This window comes from Phragmites australis, chromosome 1 (assembly GCF_958298935.1).
Source record: "Phragmites australis chromosome 1, lpPhrAust1.1, whole genome shotgun sequence".
NCBI classification, from domain to species: Eukaryota; Viridiplantae; Streptophyta; class Magnoliopsida; order Poales; family Poaceae; genus Phragmites; species Phragmites australis.
Window position 1 is genome coordinate 33,132,036 of NC_084921.1, and position 18,168 is coordinate 33,150,203.

Below are 18,168 nucleotides of genomic sequence, written 5' to 3' on the forward strand. Positions count from 1 at the left end.
CTCAATTCTTCATCTTGCTTGCTCTTTCTTGCCTTTAATGTTACTTCTTTGTTCTTGGAGGTTGAGCTTTGCTTCACATGGTTCTTGACTTCATTTGCTTCCTCCTTCATAAGCTCATGAGCAAGAATTCTTCTAAGCATATCACTAGGTGTGAGTCTCTTGTAATCCATTCTCTCATGGATGACTGTTACCAAGGTGGGATTCCTTGGAGCGAAGGCTCTTAGCAATCTTCTCACCACCTTGCGGTCATCTAGATCTTCACTTACAAGCCATCTAATATTGTTCACTAGCACCATCATATGGTCATACATTTTTTAAGGGAGTTCATTGTCCTCCATTACAAATCTTCCCAATTTTCCTTTAAGCAACTCTATCTTTGATTCTCTCACACTTGTAGTGTCTTCATGAGTAACTTGGAGTGTGTCCCATATCACATTGGCCTCCTCAAGCCCATTCACCTTGTTGAACTCTTCAGGGCTCAAGGCGCCAAGCAATACACTTACGGCTTATGCATTGCGGTGAAGGTTTTGCTCTTATTTGGAAGTGAACTCTTTGTCTTCATCCGGTAGCTCAAAACCTATACACACAATCTTCCAAATACTTGGATGATGAGAGATTAAATGTAATTTCATTTTGTGTCTCCAAGCGGCATAATGCGTGCCATCAAAATATGACACACGCCCGGATGATACGGAGATATAAGAGTTAGATGCATTCAACTTATCATAATTGAATTCAATTGTAACTCCCTTGCCCTTGCCTGATGTCTCATCCTTCAGACTCATCGGGCTCTTTGGACTTTTCTCCCTGAATATCAACATCTTCAAATTCTCCAAACGGTGAAGTCTTGTAGGATATTAGGCTCTAATACCAATTAAAAAGGATCGGATATCGTCTAGAGGGGGTGAATAGACGGAATCTAAAAACTTTACAAACTAAATATAGCGGATCAGTAAAATGCGGACTCTCCATAGATTTTTCTAGAACCTCCTCAAATATACAGAGATTCTGCAGAAATCTGCGGATACTCCAGATATTTCTGAGAGAACTCAAATTGATGCCTATGTAACAACAATGTGGATCAAATCCACGAATTACCAAGCACCAAATGATGTATTCCAACCTATTTCTCCAAGTACCTACAGCTCAAACCTCACAAAGAGATAGATCAGGTTGAAACCCTCAAAATCAACAGGAACAAGAATATGCAACAAATCACAAGAGATTGATAAATGAGACACAGGATTTGTTCACCGAAGTTTGGCCACTCTACAAAAAAGTGCCTACGTCTTCGTTGAGATGCTCACAAAGAGTCGGGTTTCTTTCAACCTTTTCCTACCCAAGCGACCACAAAGATCGAGCTAGTGTTGCTTACTCAAATTTGCAGGGATGATACAAACGTCACAGGACTCACCATAAGATTGGGAGCTCAACAGGCAATACCTAGCCATCTAGGTGGATAAAACACTAAGAGTAACAAACGCGAAATCACTGGCTTAATGAAGAAAATGAGTGCTCAAAGGATAGATATGAATCTTACTAGCATTACTCCTTACTCTCACTCAATCCTATACAAAATTTCACCTAGAATCATAAAGTAAAGTAGAGAGGGCAGCTTTGAATGCTCTTGACTTGTTTGTCTCAAGTTAGGTCGAAATGAATAAGCTGAGTGCTACTGGAGAGAGTGTGTGAGGTATAAATACTCTACACTCAAAAACTAATCTTTACACTTGTGAAAATATGGACTCTCCACAAAAATACAGAAACTCCGTAAAAGTGCGGACCTTCCGCACACCCTTAGTTAACCCAAACTCCGCTAAAATGTGGACTATCCGTAAAAATATGGACACTCCGCATTTGCATATTTTTAAAATATTAGGGCTAACCTAGGTGCAAGTATTGTGTTCGGTGTGTCTCTCGTATGTTTGTTAGATCTTTTAAGCACGGTTTTTACGCAAACAAGTAAATTTCATATTACCTTAATAGTATGGCATCCTAAACTCAATTTCAAAAGATAAATAAATTTGAAACTATAAGATCTATATGCCGCTTTCCTTTTTAGGGGTCAGTATGCGTCAAATTCTAACTTGATCGAAGTACATATATCCATACTTCATAAAACTTATTAATTCTTTAATTATTTTATCATTATCACCAGAACCCACTTAAAGATTATACATGTCCATACTTCATAAAATTTATTAGTTCTTTAATTATTTTATTATTATCACCAGAACCCACTTAAGAATCTAGATGTACTTTCACATAGTAATAGGAGCGGGTGACAAAACTCTTAGATTTTGGAACATTTTTCCTTCAGTAAAAACACAGGTAGGCTTTAAGCATCATAAACAATTCATAATTCAGTAATACGCGTGTTTGAGGCATCATCATTCTAACTTGTACCCCATCTCGTTTGCATTGCAGGTTCATGATATTGGGCTCTGGTTATTTTCAAGAAGCCCCATCTGGCGATGACAGGAGTCGACAAGATACATATGTTTTTGTCGAACATTTTTTTTTTTTGGTACATGTGCAGTTTGTTGAGTGATTTATAAATTGTGAGGCCTGACTGATAATATATTCATTCATTGTTGTTTGTGTGTGAGAGAGAGAGTTCATTCACTTAACCAATTCTTTGAAGTAGAAAAAACTCATAAAATGAGTCGGCTGATGTATCTAACCAGTTGGGAAATGAATTAAACTGGTGAGGTTGTGCTTTTTATTTTATCAGTGCTGGAATTTGGTCTTTATAGTAACGATTCATTTCTTAAAGTTAAATGCTCTTGAGCTGCGTGTCTCAAGTGAGGTACAGATGCTATTCTAATGCTTCTCGAATCGGTACAGGATAGATCAAAGAGTAGGATATAATTTGATGAGATGCCTGACAAGAGTGTCAGGTCGCATGTTGTGTGGGTGACATACAAGTTTTGCCTTAGGAATAAGCTTAAAGGGGTAAGCTCATCTAAAAGTCATCATAATCACTTAGCACATTATATCTATCCAACCAAACATAAATTTGATTCACCCTATCAATTATAATTTTAAAAAAATAGATTATCTCATTCAACCCAATCAAATATAAAATTAGATCATTCTATAAAAAACGAATTTAGATCCCTAACTCCGTACCGTTTAAAGTCAAAGGTACTATAGTGTGACTTTAAATCTGCATAGACGCTGGATCTGGAACGGATGCATAAGATCCAGTGATAGGACACCGCTATAAACAGTACTTTATGAACAGTAAACTTATATATTATTTAAGGTTAGGAATACTAATTTTACTGTAGCACTAGAACACATTTTAATGTTGCTCTCTAACATAGGATCCAAATCCTAAATAACAAGGGAGAATCGGACAATCCTATTCAACCTCACTCAAACCAAACTTACCTTATCGTCGCTTTCCAGACGAAGGCTCAGAATAAAGCGTCTGATGTGTTCTGACAGACACGGCGTCCCGGCAGATTATTTCTTATATTAGGACACGCTTTTAGACCTGCTCGATCGCCGATTAGCCATGCAAGCGCCGCACTGCACAAGGAGAAGCACTGTCGGCCCCAGCACTGGAGCCGTGGACGGACGGAAGAATGCATGCATTCATCTCTAAGCCAAGATGACATGACATGACATGACATGACATGCCACACCTGAATGGCAGTGACGGAGGATAGGCCAGGCCAACCTGCGCCGTGGCCCCTAGTTTTTTAAAAAAACATCAGGTATGTAGCACAGTTTTATTTAGGTTAGAGCTCATTTGACCCTAGCTACCTGCCCGTTAAGAATAAATGGAGATATAATGAAAGACTTCAAGAATCAAAAGCATCAAAGAGTTAATTTGTGGTGGCTACCAATATGAGACCATGACTAGTTGTAATTTTGATATATATACACACACAATACTGTTTTTTAGAGTTGTTTTATAATCTATAAATCTCACTCAAATGTGTATTTTAAACCAAGTATAGGAAATATCAATGCATTACTCTCTGATGGCTATAAATTGTGCCATATATTAGTTCAAAGTTTAGCACTTCAAATATTTTAAAACTTATTTTGTTATTTACCCCTCTTAAAAGGTCAAGCTCCATAACTGCTGAACGGTACAGGGGAGAGCGTCCCTAGCTGCAGCGATGAATAACAGGCCCCTACGTACCTTGATGAATAACAGCTAGCTCTCGATCGCATTCGCATCCAAATGACGCTGCTTGCCGGCCGCCTGGCTGCGGGACCGGATCCTCCGTATTAATACTTATTAATGCAGAGAATCACTATTTATACAGTATAATGAATTTGTAGATACAGCCCTCTTCATTAATCAAGCATCATACTGTAGTGTTTTACTGTAGCAAACACGGACCGGAACTACCGCGATCTTACTAATGCAGAGGGCTATAGATCCTCTGCATTAACTTCTTCAATACATAAGATCAGATCCCCTTGCTACTACTACTGTTGCTATAGTGCTCTGGTCTCCTCTACCTTTCTCTCTTGCTTTCGCTTTGATTCATGAGATCAGTTCTGCCTGCGGATCAAGTTCCCGATCCATCCTTTAATTTTACAGGGCTCCTAAATTTCGGCAACTCAAAAGTTTTCACACAACCATGTGAACGCACCGGCGTCGATGAGTTTAGTGAAGAGGATTAGGATTCAGGGTTCATCAGTGACCCTAGGTGATGAGGGCATTACTCCTTCAGATACGTGCAACACTAATACTCCTTAAGACATATAAGAGCCAATTACAAAAGCATATGGACGATAATTAAACAACAAGGTGAACTTGTTTTTTATTGTTCATACTTTTTTGGTAAATGATGTGATGCTACTAACTTCTTTTGATATTACCGGAGTCGCCGGACGCAGCCAATCTTCCTCTTGTTCTTCTAAGAGATAGCAGAGATTTCTCTATTTGTTGAAAGTGGATTTTATTGCTTAGAAATATGAAAGAAACACCACAACAACATCTAGACATCACCCCTCGAAACCCAATTCTAATAGGGCTCTAAGTCGTTCTAAAGTCGGACTTCAAATTCAGTTCGGAGTCTGCGAACAACACGTCAATAAATGGGTATAACTTTCGCATATAGAGTCCAATTAAGGTGTTCTTGTACTTGCTGAAAAGCTTACAACAAGCTCTTTTCAATAGATCTAGTCCCACACTTAGATTCCTTCAAAATCAATCATAGTCAATGAAATAAGATATTGCATCACCGTTTTGGATCATGTCAGGTCTTGTAAGCGTATCGGGTCCAAGCCTAGGTTGTGTGGGGCCCTTCCCATGGCCACACAACCCAAGGTCGGTCTCCTCACATCTCCCTCTAAATATATTTAGTAGTCATCATAGTTTAGACTCGGATTTTACTTAGATTATTCTATTTTAGACAGTTTCGCCGAATATCAGTTTGTGGAACCCCAATTCGTGAACTTCATATAAACTCACAATAGAATTTCATATTGCATCTTCTATTCTCTTATTTTTGTTCTCGGCTCGCTTGTAAGAAAGCTTTCTTTGCAAGGTCAATCATGTTTGGTATGGTTAATAACCATAAAGTAGTGGTGTATTGGTTACGAGGGTTCTCGATCTGATCTGATCGGAGCCTTTGAACCATTAACGTTGAAACTCCACCAATCGACATATCTCAAACCTTTCGGAAGATTGGACCATACTACCATCACCGAGGGTTAGAGGGAGGCTGAAGTGTGGCGACCAGACCGATGATGAGCTGTGGCTTGGCGGTGTAGCGAGGCAACAATGGTGATACGGGCAGCAAGCAGACAGTGGGCAGGGTTTGTGGTGGGGGCGATGAAAACAAGAGGAGGCATGTAGCGGGGAGGAATACTGCATTGTCAATGTGGAGAAGAAGAACCGTTACGCGAGCGGGAGAAAGAAGATAAGACGAGAGCCATCTGTTCATAAATTGATGGCCGAGCTTGATCGAGTGAGGGAAACAGCGTTTCCCTTAATTTTACCTTACATGCATGGAGCATGAGTTCCATGGCTCGACGACGGGTGCTAAACCAAGACAAAAAGTTGCAGAGTTGTTAGCGCTTAGATACAAATGCTATGATGGGATAGAAAAAGCAACGGTTCGATCGAGAGGAAGAAGAAATGGAAGGAACAAACGGATTACTAGAAGAAAAAAAACCTGTTTGTGTTGGTTGCTTCGGTACCCGGATTTGTCTGGAAGCCGGGAAATGGAAACCCTGGCCATGGTATAGTCCGGTCTAAGTTGGCCAGCATTTCCCTGTGCATACAGTATTTGTTTGTGACGGAGACAACGATCTGCATCCATATGCAGTGGCACACACACAGTCACGTTGGGGACAAATACAAATACATAGAGATTCGAGTAGGCAGGAGATTCCTCACAAGCTGGATGGCCCCTAGGTATACGCGCGTTGATGCCCTCCCAGCCTACTGGCTGCCTTTACGGTACCAGGTTCATCGTGATTCGTGAAGCGCCGTAAGGAAGGAACAATAAAGGAAGGGCCAGAAGCCAATTATTGTCGCTTTCCGGATCGAGCTAGCCTCCGCTCCGACGTGACGCCTCGGGGGATCATTTACCTCGCGCATAACCTGTCTGGGCCTGGCATCCTTTCGTAGCCCGTAGGATAAGGTCAAGGACCACACATAGAGTGGGGTGACGAACCGCACAGTAGCATTCAGCAGGCACCATACCATTACCAACCGAGAGAACTGGCAGGCAAACTGGGGTTGCTGCCCGCTGGTGCTTCTGCCGACTTGACCGCCGCGCATTCAGCGCGACTCTTGCCTATCACCCTACTACACAAGCGTTTGTTTGGGAATTCAGGGCGCCACATGGAGCGAAGCAAGCACGGGTACCCTACGCGCGTCACTGAAAGCGCCCCCGGCATGGCCTCACTCGGCTACAGCATCGAACATTTCAACGGGGACACTACTCCCAAACTCTGGTAAGCTGCGGCGCATAAGCTACTGGTAGAGGCCATCAGGCCAAGGAAGCGTTACTGCAGTAGGCAGCAGGACATGGCACCATCTACCAGACTACTGTCGACTACTGCAACCAGGCGAAAAATAAGGCGTTAGTACAAAAGGCTCCGATAAACTCTTGTAGCGGTTACACGACAGAGCGTTTCGCAAAGTGTTATGGTGGGAGCAAGGAGTACATAGGATGAGCCGTCACGGCCTAGCTCAGGACGATGCTCAGTCCTTCGGCCTTCTTTTCACCTTCCTTTCCGGCTGCCTTAAGCTTGGCGATAGCCTCCTCGGGGGGAGGGTGGTCGAACTTGCAGTGCGCACCGAACTTGCACGTGCCAGACTTCATGTAGAAGGCACAAACCTCGGCGTCCTGCGTAAGCATCAGTCGAGTGTCAGCCACTTCGCGTAAAAATTTCAAATGCCCTACACGAAGGCATGAACTCAATAACCGTAGCCATTGGCTACTGGAAGCAGGTAACTAGGTGAATAAATGTAAATAAGAGCATATGGGAAAAAAGAATCAAGAAAGTCCCAACAGAAAAGCGCACATCACAAAAGCTCATAGCAATGGAATAGGTAGATTTTATTTTTAGTAATAATGAACATAGAGGTCACTATGATTGCCACTGGAATGTGAATGACCTTTCACCAACAGGAACTATACCGCATAGTCTTTTAAACCAGACTGGTGAGTGGACCCGGTCACGTCATCCCTTCACTGGTCCAAACACCAGGCTACTAGTGGATCAACGGTTTGACAAAACATTATCTATAAAAATCAGTTTGCAGTAGCAGCATCTTCCACACAAAAAATGACGACCATTGGCAGCTATGGTGGACGGTGCCTAGTGTTTTGAGCGCAAGGAGCCGGCGGTGTGAGAGAGAGGATCGGTCAGGCGCTAGAGGTGCCTAGACGAAAAAGGGTTTTCCTTTTAATTATTGTTTATCTCTTTATTGATGATTTATCTCTCTTTATACAGAGAGGCTAACTTGACCTCTTCTAAAAAAACCCTAATCTACTTAACTACCAAGAAACGCCCGGTCTTATTGGACCATGGGCTGAATCTTGACCCATGACATCTCTCCCCCCATTCACTTGCAACTCATCCTTAGGCTGCTAATTGGGGAAAGCTCCGTATGCTGCAAAGTAGGGGCTATGGTCGAAACCCGAGGAAGCCCCATATTGAAAAACAAGTTCTGCTCTCATACGGCTCTTTGGTGTGATGAGGCAGGGCCGAAGATGGTTGATGAAGAACTCTATTCGCCTTGTATTGATGATAATGTCGGTGGCCTGGAATCAAAGGAGCATGTAGATGATTGCATCGCCATTGATATAGGTGAAGGAGGTAGACCCAACGATGAGTGTGATGAAGACGTGGGTCATGACGACATCGTGTGTTGTGCTGGAGATGTTGAAATCCACATACACCGTTGTTGTGCTCGTTGTTGAATTCCTGCAAGACAGAGTTAAGATGTACCTTCTGGATGTTGATATCTATCATGCAATGAAAGTCCATCAAATGCTGAACAGGGGAGTTGGAGATCATACAAGCAACACATGATCTCCTGGTTCCCATAGGAGCGAGGCAAGCAATGGCTGATAGGTGAAGGTTGGTGCGTTGCGTAACATCCGAATGGAGGAGATTGGTGACACGATGGTTGTAGGCAGGGCTGCCGATGGAACAACAATCTCCAAATCATGTTGTGTGACGATGTCGACGACCTTGTTGGAGATGATGTGGATGGGAAGGGTGGACGTGCATTTCTCCTGAACGTTGATGGCTACTGGATGCATGAAGGTCGAGCAACTGTGGTCGCCAGATTCATCGTGGTGGAGATGGAGGAGCTGGTGACAGCCACATCATTCGGTCCACCAGGATCAATTAGCTGTGCAATGGTGTGGCCGCCGATGCATGCAGGAATGCGACAGGTGACAACGGAGTAATCCTCACAACTTGAAGTGGATGTTGGAGTAGCAATATCCAGCTTGGTGTTGATAAAGTCGTGGTTGCTAGAGGAACTGGTAGCGCCCATCGTCATAACATTGTAGACTGTTGCGGCTGAACCTTGGAACACCATGCCATGGAGCGAGGCGTCATTGGCTTGCCTGCAGCAACATCACGGCATGTTGTTCATCTACCGATGGTCATCGAGAAGTGTTGGTCATGACCTCCGATGAAACTGCTGATGTTGGAGTAGCAATGCCCAGCTTGGTGTTGACAAAGTCGTGGTTGCTGGAGGAACTGGTAGCGCCCATCGTCATAACATTGTAGACTGTTGCGACTGAACCTTGGAACACCATGCCAAGGACCGGGCGTCGTTGGCCTTGCCTGCAGCAACATCACGACCTGTTGTTGCTGGTGGTGCCATGCAGTGTGGATCATCATTGATGAAGTCATGACCAACCACGATGAAGAATAGGTGTTTGCAATCATGATTGTCGCAAAACTTCTCATCGCACTGAGGGCAAAGGTTGAGACACTAACTCTCCATAATCTCCTTTCTAGTGAGGCGCTTGATCGGCGGCAGTCCTGTGGGGTTAGCATTTGGAGATGCCCTAGGGCCTCCTGCTCCAGGCGTGATCTCCAAGTCGATCGCAGGTGGCAAACAAGAGTCCACGACTGCTAAAGTGTCATAAGCCTTGATGAGGGACGTCGTGACCGCGGACACCACAAAATCTTGTGTAGCGGCCGTGTGTTCCTCCTGAACACTAGGGGCTGCCATAATAATAGGTTATTCGCTTTGCGCAATCTGACCATCTAGAGAGACATGACCGCCTGGCGTCGAGATAGGGTGGAAGACCGACATAGAGGGAGCGCTGATGTTCGACGTGTAGGCGATGTTGCAGGAGTGTTCATCTGCCGATGGTCATCGAGAAGTGTTGGTCGTGACCTCCGATGAAACTGCTGATGATGGGACGATGGCATTTGGCAAGATAACAGTTGTCCATGGTCAAGCAGCCTGCTACAGATCATCCTTGTTGGTATAGGCATCTAAGGGCGGCGGTCGGCACAGTAAGGGGAAAGAACGACTGACAAGACACTACAGTGTCATATGGATATGATACAATTTAGCTAAAACCATTGAATGAATTGTAGCTTTTAAGCTACTAGTAACAGTCTAGCAGGATATTCTTCGATGTTACCTCTCTCCTTGGAAGGCCAGCAAGAGTAAGCGTCACAGTCTGCTGAGGATGGTGAAATTTGCATTTCTCGGAATATTTGCAATATCCTGTCTTCATGTAGAACTGCATCACACAAAAGACAAGGAAAAAACAACAGAAGTGGTGAGGGCACACATAGGCATCTAATTGCTAAGTAAAAAATATCCAGCGCATAGATGAATTAAATTGGACATTGATGGAAATGGTTATGTGACATACATCACAAACAGTTTCTCCAGGTCTCTGAGGATAGATGATTGGCTCAGGTTCAACCTGTGTTTTACAAAAGAAAGCATATCAATAAATGTGTCAGACAGCAACACTTTCTGATTTAGTTTCTTAGCTTACACTTACCGGCACGTGGGTCGCATGAATATCAAAGCTTTGCAGAAAACTTGAAACTGGATTTAGCACTGCCGCAGGGACAGCGGGTGCTGCAGTAGGAAGAATACTTTGAACCACTGGAGCCATCAATGCTATATCTACAACTGCACAAGGGACAGAATAATATCATCAGAACGACCCGCAGGGTCCTAGTCTGTGGTGCGAATGTTCAAGTAGAGAAGGGAGTGTGCGTGTGTTTTTTTTTTCTTCCACTCTCAACAGCGAGTGTTTTATTTTGGCCAATTGCTTTTCATCTACTTAATACAACGACACGTGTTCGAGAAAAAAGGAAAAAAGAGTCTAAAAAGATTCAAGATGTGTAAGTTGCACCCAAGATTGAGGAGTTGTCTAAATTTAAGTGCTAATGCTGTTGCTAGATTGAATATGATAAGTTCAACGCAAAGACATGTTTGAGCATTGAAAATAGAATCAGAAACTACTTTGGCATTGCTGCTTGTTTGGCTGAAAAAATTTGCATTATAAGGCCAGAGATATTTTAGCGTTCCATTCAAAAGCAGCTACAGGACAAGGGTTATAATCCGGAAGAGACGTCAGCGTCTTGCAAACCATAAGCAAATGAGTAACCTAGACATATAAGGAAAAAATTTGACATCTAATATCAGTAGTTCTGGTTAGCCCTTTTTATACCACCACGAGTTATCAGCATCCTGAACGTGGTAAATCTTGTATTCGACAGGGTCAACACATCTAAAGCTAAATTATAAATTTGATTAGAGTGAGCTGCTGGTGATGCCTGTCTCTTTCCTTTCCAAGAGTAACATGATGAAAATTTAAAAATGTCCAAAGGATGTCACGATAATTTATCTAGTGCAAATGATTAGTTATGACAAGAAAAGACAAACCTGGACGATCAGGATGGTTGTAGCGGCATACAGAACCATACATGCAGCTGTAAAATAGCAAAACAAAATGTTAGATGACTTCAAACTCATATGCAAAAGAGGTGAAGTCAATTAAGATAGAGCCCTGCTTGAGAAGAAGCTACCTGCCTGTCTTCATATAAAATGAGCAATCAACTTCACCCTGCAATACAGGACAAAAGGTATTCAGCAAGACGGCTTGTTCAACGGAAACTGTAGCATTAAACTATAATGATATACACAAATATATAGCAGTATTCTGATAATATGAAATAACGGAACTAGAGTGTAGAAAGAGATAATATTTTGTACTAATAAAAAGCATATATACACCAAGCCTTGATTACTGATTCCGCAGAATGTGCAGCACAGCAACAGGCATAGAGCATGTTTAACTTTGCTGCAGAATTTTGCAACGGACTTATTGATATGGTTTCCAAAAGAAAGACATGTACAAAACGGGAATTTACTGCTCTAGCAAAAAAAAGTTTACAGCAGGTATAGAACTAAAGTTTACTACTCTAGCTAAAAGAGAAACATCGCTTGATAAGACTCATAGACACATACTGGTCTTATAGGAAGCCCCTTTGCGTTATGCGCTTCAGCAGGGGCAGCTTGTGCATGCTTCTTTGCTGGAACTGAACCATCTGCCGCAACATTGTGTGCTGCTGCATCGGTTGCTGTATATATGGTTTCCTTTCCACTGAAAGGTGGTATCTCAATATCTTTTGGATGATTGAACTTGCATTTTGCACCAAATCTGCATTTGCCTGTTTTTGCATAGAACTGAAGTAGAGAAGCACACTTAATAAATGAACTTAGGCATTATGCCATGAGAAAATAATAATTATTATTGATAATAATAAATGCATAGTAGAACTTCTTACTGAACAAAGTGGCTCAGAAGGCCTCACTGGTAAGATAGCGCTGTCAGCAATTAGAGACTGCTGCATTCCAGGAAAGCATAGTCATTGAGACTTCAGACCATGGAGGGTCGTAAAATCCAGTCATTAAATTTAATCAACTTACTTCATTGTCTGTTCCAGCCTCTAATGCATTCACCTTTTCCTTTGGATGATTGAACTTGCAGTTAGATTTAAACTTACATTTACCAGTCTTTATGAAATACTGCATTATCATTATATCAAGAAAATATTATGAGTATATTGGTCAGACAGATTCTAAAACAAGGGTATGAAATGCTTACAGGACAATCTGGTTCCCCTGGTCGCTCAGGATAAGAGTCTTCAATGTTTGGAACCTGGAAAAGAAGTTTAAGCAAGCAACAGAAAAAAGGATCTTTTAGAGGATAACAACAGAAGGTACAACTGCATGCTATTGTGATTTGTGATGATTATTTCAGAAGACAGAAAAACACGAAATATGAAAGCGCAGACCAAATAAGAGGCAGGAAAATTTCAGAAAATGTTGATAAAGAAACAACAATCCCATTAAAGCAAGAACTGTTATTTTAGCCCTCGGTTTCCAATTACTATCACAATACGCGTGCCCCCACACACAAATTGTTGACGTTTATCAGCATTTCAGCAGATTAAGTATTCCTCCAATCCAAAATGTAAGTCCTTTTAGAATTCTTGTCAGTCAAACCTTTTTAGGTTTGACCATCAACATATAAAGAATTACATAGATTGACAACGTAAGATTGGTGTTACTAAATTAATCACGAAAATGCTTTCATAATATATAATTTTTTATTTGAAATATCATATTTTTTATAGATATTTTAGTCAAAGTGTCACCTTGTAGACCGTGTCGATGGCCTATACGACTTATATTTTGGATCAAAGGGAGTATTAGTCAAATACTATTTAAATAAGGGGAGTGACAGCAACAGTTGGAGCTGTGAGAGGTGAGGCGCAACTTGGTAATGCAAATGTGCAGGGTGCCATTTGTCCAGCATGGCAAGATTAGAATAAATGAAAGGACTGGAACCAGGTTGCAAGTGGTATTGAGCCAAAAGTGCAAAATGACAATGGATGGCATGGTGATGACGAGCCCAAATATTTCTGCAGCAGGATGGTAAGGAAGAAAGCCGAGGCATGACAAGGAAGGCAGAAATGAAGAAAAAAGCAACATAGGAGTGGAGAAAAAATACAGCCCAAAACATGTATGACCTTGATGAATTTACATATGGTGCATAGTTAGTGTAGAGATGCAAACGATAGGATAATATTCATTTACTAAATGGTTATCTTGCACACATGCACAACTCAGAGTCCCAGACCCAATGACTTAGTGCACTGAGGCGCATGCCAAGGCGCATTTAACGGGGAATGGCAGGTAGTGTAGGGGTGTTCAGAAAAGCGTATCCAAGGGGCATCATGGACAAGTGAGGATAGGGAGGAGGCAAGAGATATTCATTAGATGCAAGGGGGAAACAAATATCAGGAGCAAATTAGGAAATTGTTAAATTTTAATATATCAATAAATTAAAATTAATTTGTAACTAGAGTTATTTTATCAGGTGAGGAATATCTGAACATGATTTAAATCTATACGAGTTTTTTTTTCTGTCATGACCCAAATGGAGGAGACATTTTGTTTATCAAAGAGCATAGACCACAGGGGGACAAAAGTGATTTTTTTCCAAAAAGGAAACTTCTGAATCAAATATGGACAGGTCTAAACAGGAGGCCTGCCAGACTGAACTGGCTTCTTCACCTTAAAGGGCACCTACGTTTTACCGTTAGAACACCAGATCCAAACTGAAAAGTACGAGAGGATCCACGTATAATAGACAATATCTAGGGCCTGTTTGGCATTGCTGCCTATGTGACAAAATCAAGTCAGTCGCAAATAATTGATCCAATTTAAATTAAGACATGGAGAACTTTTTACTGATTCTAGTTGAAGTAGTAGTGTATTATTGTTACTGGTGTGAATCACAGAATAAGTAAATACGCGAAAATTAGTAAAATGGAGGTTACTTTAAAAATGCAGCATAATGGCAAATGTATTCCTAGATAGTTAATTACATGCTAGCAGCCATTTGCTAGTGGAGTATTGGAGCAGAGATTAATCACTATTAGCCACTCGAGATTCCCCAAAAGAGCAAAATAAGCAAGAATGTATAGAGAATCCACCCAGTAATAAAGCCACCGTACAATATTACAACAATGCCTTCTTTAATCACAAGAAAGTTGGGGTAGGATAAAGAGCAATACTTTAATAAAAGGGTGTACCCAGTGCTGAAAGCTCCCACACATTGTTGCCTCTGGGGAAGAGAATTTCTAGGCAGACTTACCCTTGCTTTTTTTTTATTTTCCAAGGAGGCTGATTCGAATCCAGGACCTCCAGGACACAAGTGGATAAGCTCTACCACTTCATGATCTTCTAAAAAAACGAGTACAAATCTTGAACTAGACAGAATTGGTTACCCTTAGGGGTACTTTAGTAACTTTTCCAGATTAAGAGATTGTGTATCGAAAATCCAAACCAACTGTTTTACCGTCCCCAATTTGCATGTTACGATCCCTAAGTGGCTGCATGGGTAACAACTCTATGAGTCTATGTGAAAAATCATCTGCCAGAATTAAACAAAGATTGAAAATCCAGGTGGACTCTGCCGAGGATGATGTAATGGCTACCCTGCAGGCTTATATAAACACTTCCCGCCGTGCGACCAAACTCCAGGCTACCCTGCAGGCTGCAGCTAGCTGCTTTAGCTTGCTTTGTCCAAAGCAAGTGATTTTTTCTTAAAAAAACATTTGAGTTTTGTAGCAATGCATCTGGCTAACACTTCCATGCAGATACTGAGATGAGCTACCTGTGTTCTTACCCTCTATTTTCGTGGCTAGCCCTACTAACAGTAATACAAGCATGGTTTTGGAAATAACAAGATAAAGCCATAAAGGTATACATATTCAAAATTAATAAATAAACCAACTTTACTAGGAGTTAACATTTGAAGTAATAAATATATAGATCTCTACAAATAATAAATGATAGATAGTCACCTCTTTCCAATTTGGAACCCCACCCTCTGGAACCCATTGTGGATGGTCAAATTTGCAGGCCTCTCCATACCTACAAGTTCTGGTCCTCATATAGAAGGCACAGTCCCTTGCCCCTGGTCGCTGTGGATATATAGGAAGGCTGCTTTCAAGCCTAGGGCGTTTGACCATAGTATCTGATGAATATAAAGCCTCACTCTGGCCAATAGTACTATGACTTCCCATAAAAGATTGGTGATAGAGAACTATAGTAGACATACAAAAGAACTTTATAAGCTAGGTGTATTAGACAACCATATAGTGAAAATAATCACAAAGGACTGAAATAAATGGAAGTAAAATAGTTATGAAAAGGAAAAGTCATACTACTACAAGAAAAAATAAAAAAGGGAAAACGTAGCACTAGTGCTGTATGACTATGAGCACCACTTAGTGTTACTCTCTTTAGGAATACTGAAAAATGTAACTTTTTTATGTTTCAACACAGTAGAATAGCAAGAACTAAGGGCGTCTACATTTGGGAGCTTACCTGAAAATTGGCTTGCATTTTTTCTAAAAAATATGGCAATAACATTTCCACCTTCGCACACATCATAGGGTCTAACCTCCCAATATTCTAGTACAATTACTACTCACTAACCCTTTCGAAATTACAAGTTTAGCTTTTCCCATCTAAACTTATTCCATACATGAGGGTCCCAGATGTTTGAAACCGCCAAAAATACACAAAAGGTTTGAAGGTTTTACCACCATAAACCCTTCGAAATCAAAATGACTACCATTTAATTTCCCCCATAGTAGAAAATCCAATGCATATACAACTGAGCTCAACCTACTCAAGAAAGCTCTTTTCAAAGCTTTGCTGACTTGGGGGCAGGCAGAGAAGCTAGGCTAGTGACCCACTGATCCTTAATTGCTTAGATCATACAGCAAATAACCCTTGAACACGACAAAATGTTCCCACTCTGCAATTCATTTGCATAATCGCATCAACAATTTCAAACAAGTCAACACCCGAGAAGCTACGAGACAGGCATAATTCAGAAGCTATTGGCGCTATCGATACTAAATTGTGGAATTCCCTTACCCTTCTCCATTCGCTGATGTCTTCCAATTGATGTTTTATGTAACCACGTGATTCCATGAAAAGTAATATTATGTTCGTAAGTACTATATATATAGGAAACAATACAATTTAGAAAAACACAAACAGCACCCAACCGACAATTTATACCCTCTACCAACACACGCTTCAAGTGCCTCCACCAATTGCTAATCATGCTCAATGTTGCACCAATAAACAGCCATGCTGCCGTAAACCACGGCAAACACAACAAACTTTTTTTTTTCCAGAAAGAAAACGGCCATGAGGCGCGGCGGCGCCCATGCATCGGCTCAAAATCGGTGGCATTATCCAACGAACGCAGACCCGGGGCAACCCCGCTCATGAACCAAAACAGGGGGAGAGAGCCGCTCTCACCTTCTGCGGATCTCCTCGCGCCGACCTGCGCGTCGAAGTAGCCGACGTCGGCGGGGGAAGCGTAGGGCGGCGGGACCCCGGTGTAGCGGGCCGCGATGAGGTCGACCTCGAAGTCCGAGTACCGCCGCCGCCGCGGCCCGCCGTCGCTTCCCGGAAATCCGCCGCCTATGTACGGGTACAAGGGGTCCGACATCGCCGGCGGCTAGGGTTTCGCTCGCGAGCGGGCCGCGGTAGGGGGGAGGAGGCCGCCGCTCGGATGGTGGGGAGGCTTTATTTGGAAAGCAAATTGTCTAGAAGCCTCATAATACCTCGTTCTTTATTTGGGTGTGCGCACGCAACACTCACACGATAGCTGTTCTTACTCGCTGCTCCTTGTGCAACTAAGGACCCCACCTACCAGCGCGCTAGAGACGTGTACTATACGCATCTTTTTCTGATAAAAAGTTGTCTGAAGAGTGCCTTGCATTCCATTTTTGGTCATTCACCGTCACCGGGTAGAGGAGGGCAAAGAAGCGCGGAGAATTGGTAGACGCGCTATCCGCTGCAACGTTCATCGCAGTAGCCGAGCTGCCTCCCAGCGGTGCCTTCGCCGAAAGAAAGTTTTATTAGACTCTCACGTGAAATATCTTTGCGAGATCCTAATTCATACCGTCTCTTTTTTATCCAACGATTAACATATGTAGGAAAGATAATAAAAGATAACATGGACACATATTGTATGAGAAAAATGAATCTTTCAAAAAATCGGATTTTTAAAACTTCTTTCCACCTTCACCACCACAAGCTCCCACTAGGGCGGGCGCAGCAACAGAGGGACTACCTCTTGGGAGTGACACTACCACCCGCGAATCTTCTACATCGTGCTAGATCTGAGATGGCCTAGGCAGCGAGAATAATAGATGACCTGGCAGCAGCAGGGACACGAAAAAGAGCTCCTCTAGGGTGTGGCTTGGCGAGCCTAATATAATTTGGCTACTGTCTTTTTAAGAGCGGGGATGTGAGCTATTGTTGGTGGAGGCACTTCCGTATGCCTGGTCACATCTTCACTCTTGGTGGTTCATTTTGTCGCCCTTTCGTTTTTCATTGATTCCCTACTCTCTCTATAATTATAAACTACAGTAATCAAGCGATGCGACCTTTATATCCTCAACTATTGTTCCGTTTTTCCACATCCACCATTGTATTTTCTATATGTATCATAGTATTAATCTTATTTAGCATGTAAGAGAATGCATGTTTGGGGATCAATCTTTTTCATGGCTACTGTGCTGGCATATGAGCAAGGATGGATTTAGTAGCGGTACCTCGTGATATAGTTACACATC

The 18,168-nt window shown here is 42.1% G+C and overlaps 1 protein-coding gene across 7 annotated transcripts; it reads right to left on the reverse strand.

The window, feature by feature from the left end:
• Positions 1-7,065: 7,065 nt before the first annotated feature.
• Positions 7,066-17,186, reverse strand: LOC133915824 (zinc finger CCCH domain-containing protein 8-like). Of its 7 annotated transcripts, none has more exons than XM_062359195.1 (12): positions 16,844-17,177; positions 15,367-15,608; positions 12,597-12,650; positions 12,419-12,517; positions 12,277-12,336; positions 11,957-12,193; positions 11,515-11,552; positions 11,372-11,418; positions 10,479-10,612; positions 10,344-10,397; positions 10,107-10,208; positions 7,066-7,331 (listed from the first exon to the last, which is right to left on the reverse strand). In XM_062359195.1, the coding sequence occupies exons 1-12, from the start codon at positions 17,034-17,036 to the stop codon at positions 7,170-7,172; spliced, it is 1,422 nt and encodes a 473-aa protein (XP_062215179.1). In that variant the 5' UTR covers positions 17,037-17,177; the 3' UTR covers positions 7,066-7,169. The 7 variants fall into 7 exon arrangements, with proteins under 7 accessions (XP_062215179.1, XP_062215187.1, XP_062215196.1 ...); XM_062359203.1 differs by having other exon boundaries at positions 11,957-12,175; positions 12,277-12,333; positions 16,844-17,175; XM_062359212.1 differs by having other exon boundaries at positions 11,957-12,175; positions 16,844-17,175.
• Positions 17,187-18,168: the final 982 nt, after the last annotated feature.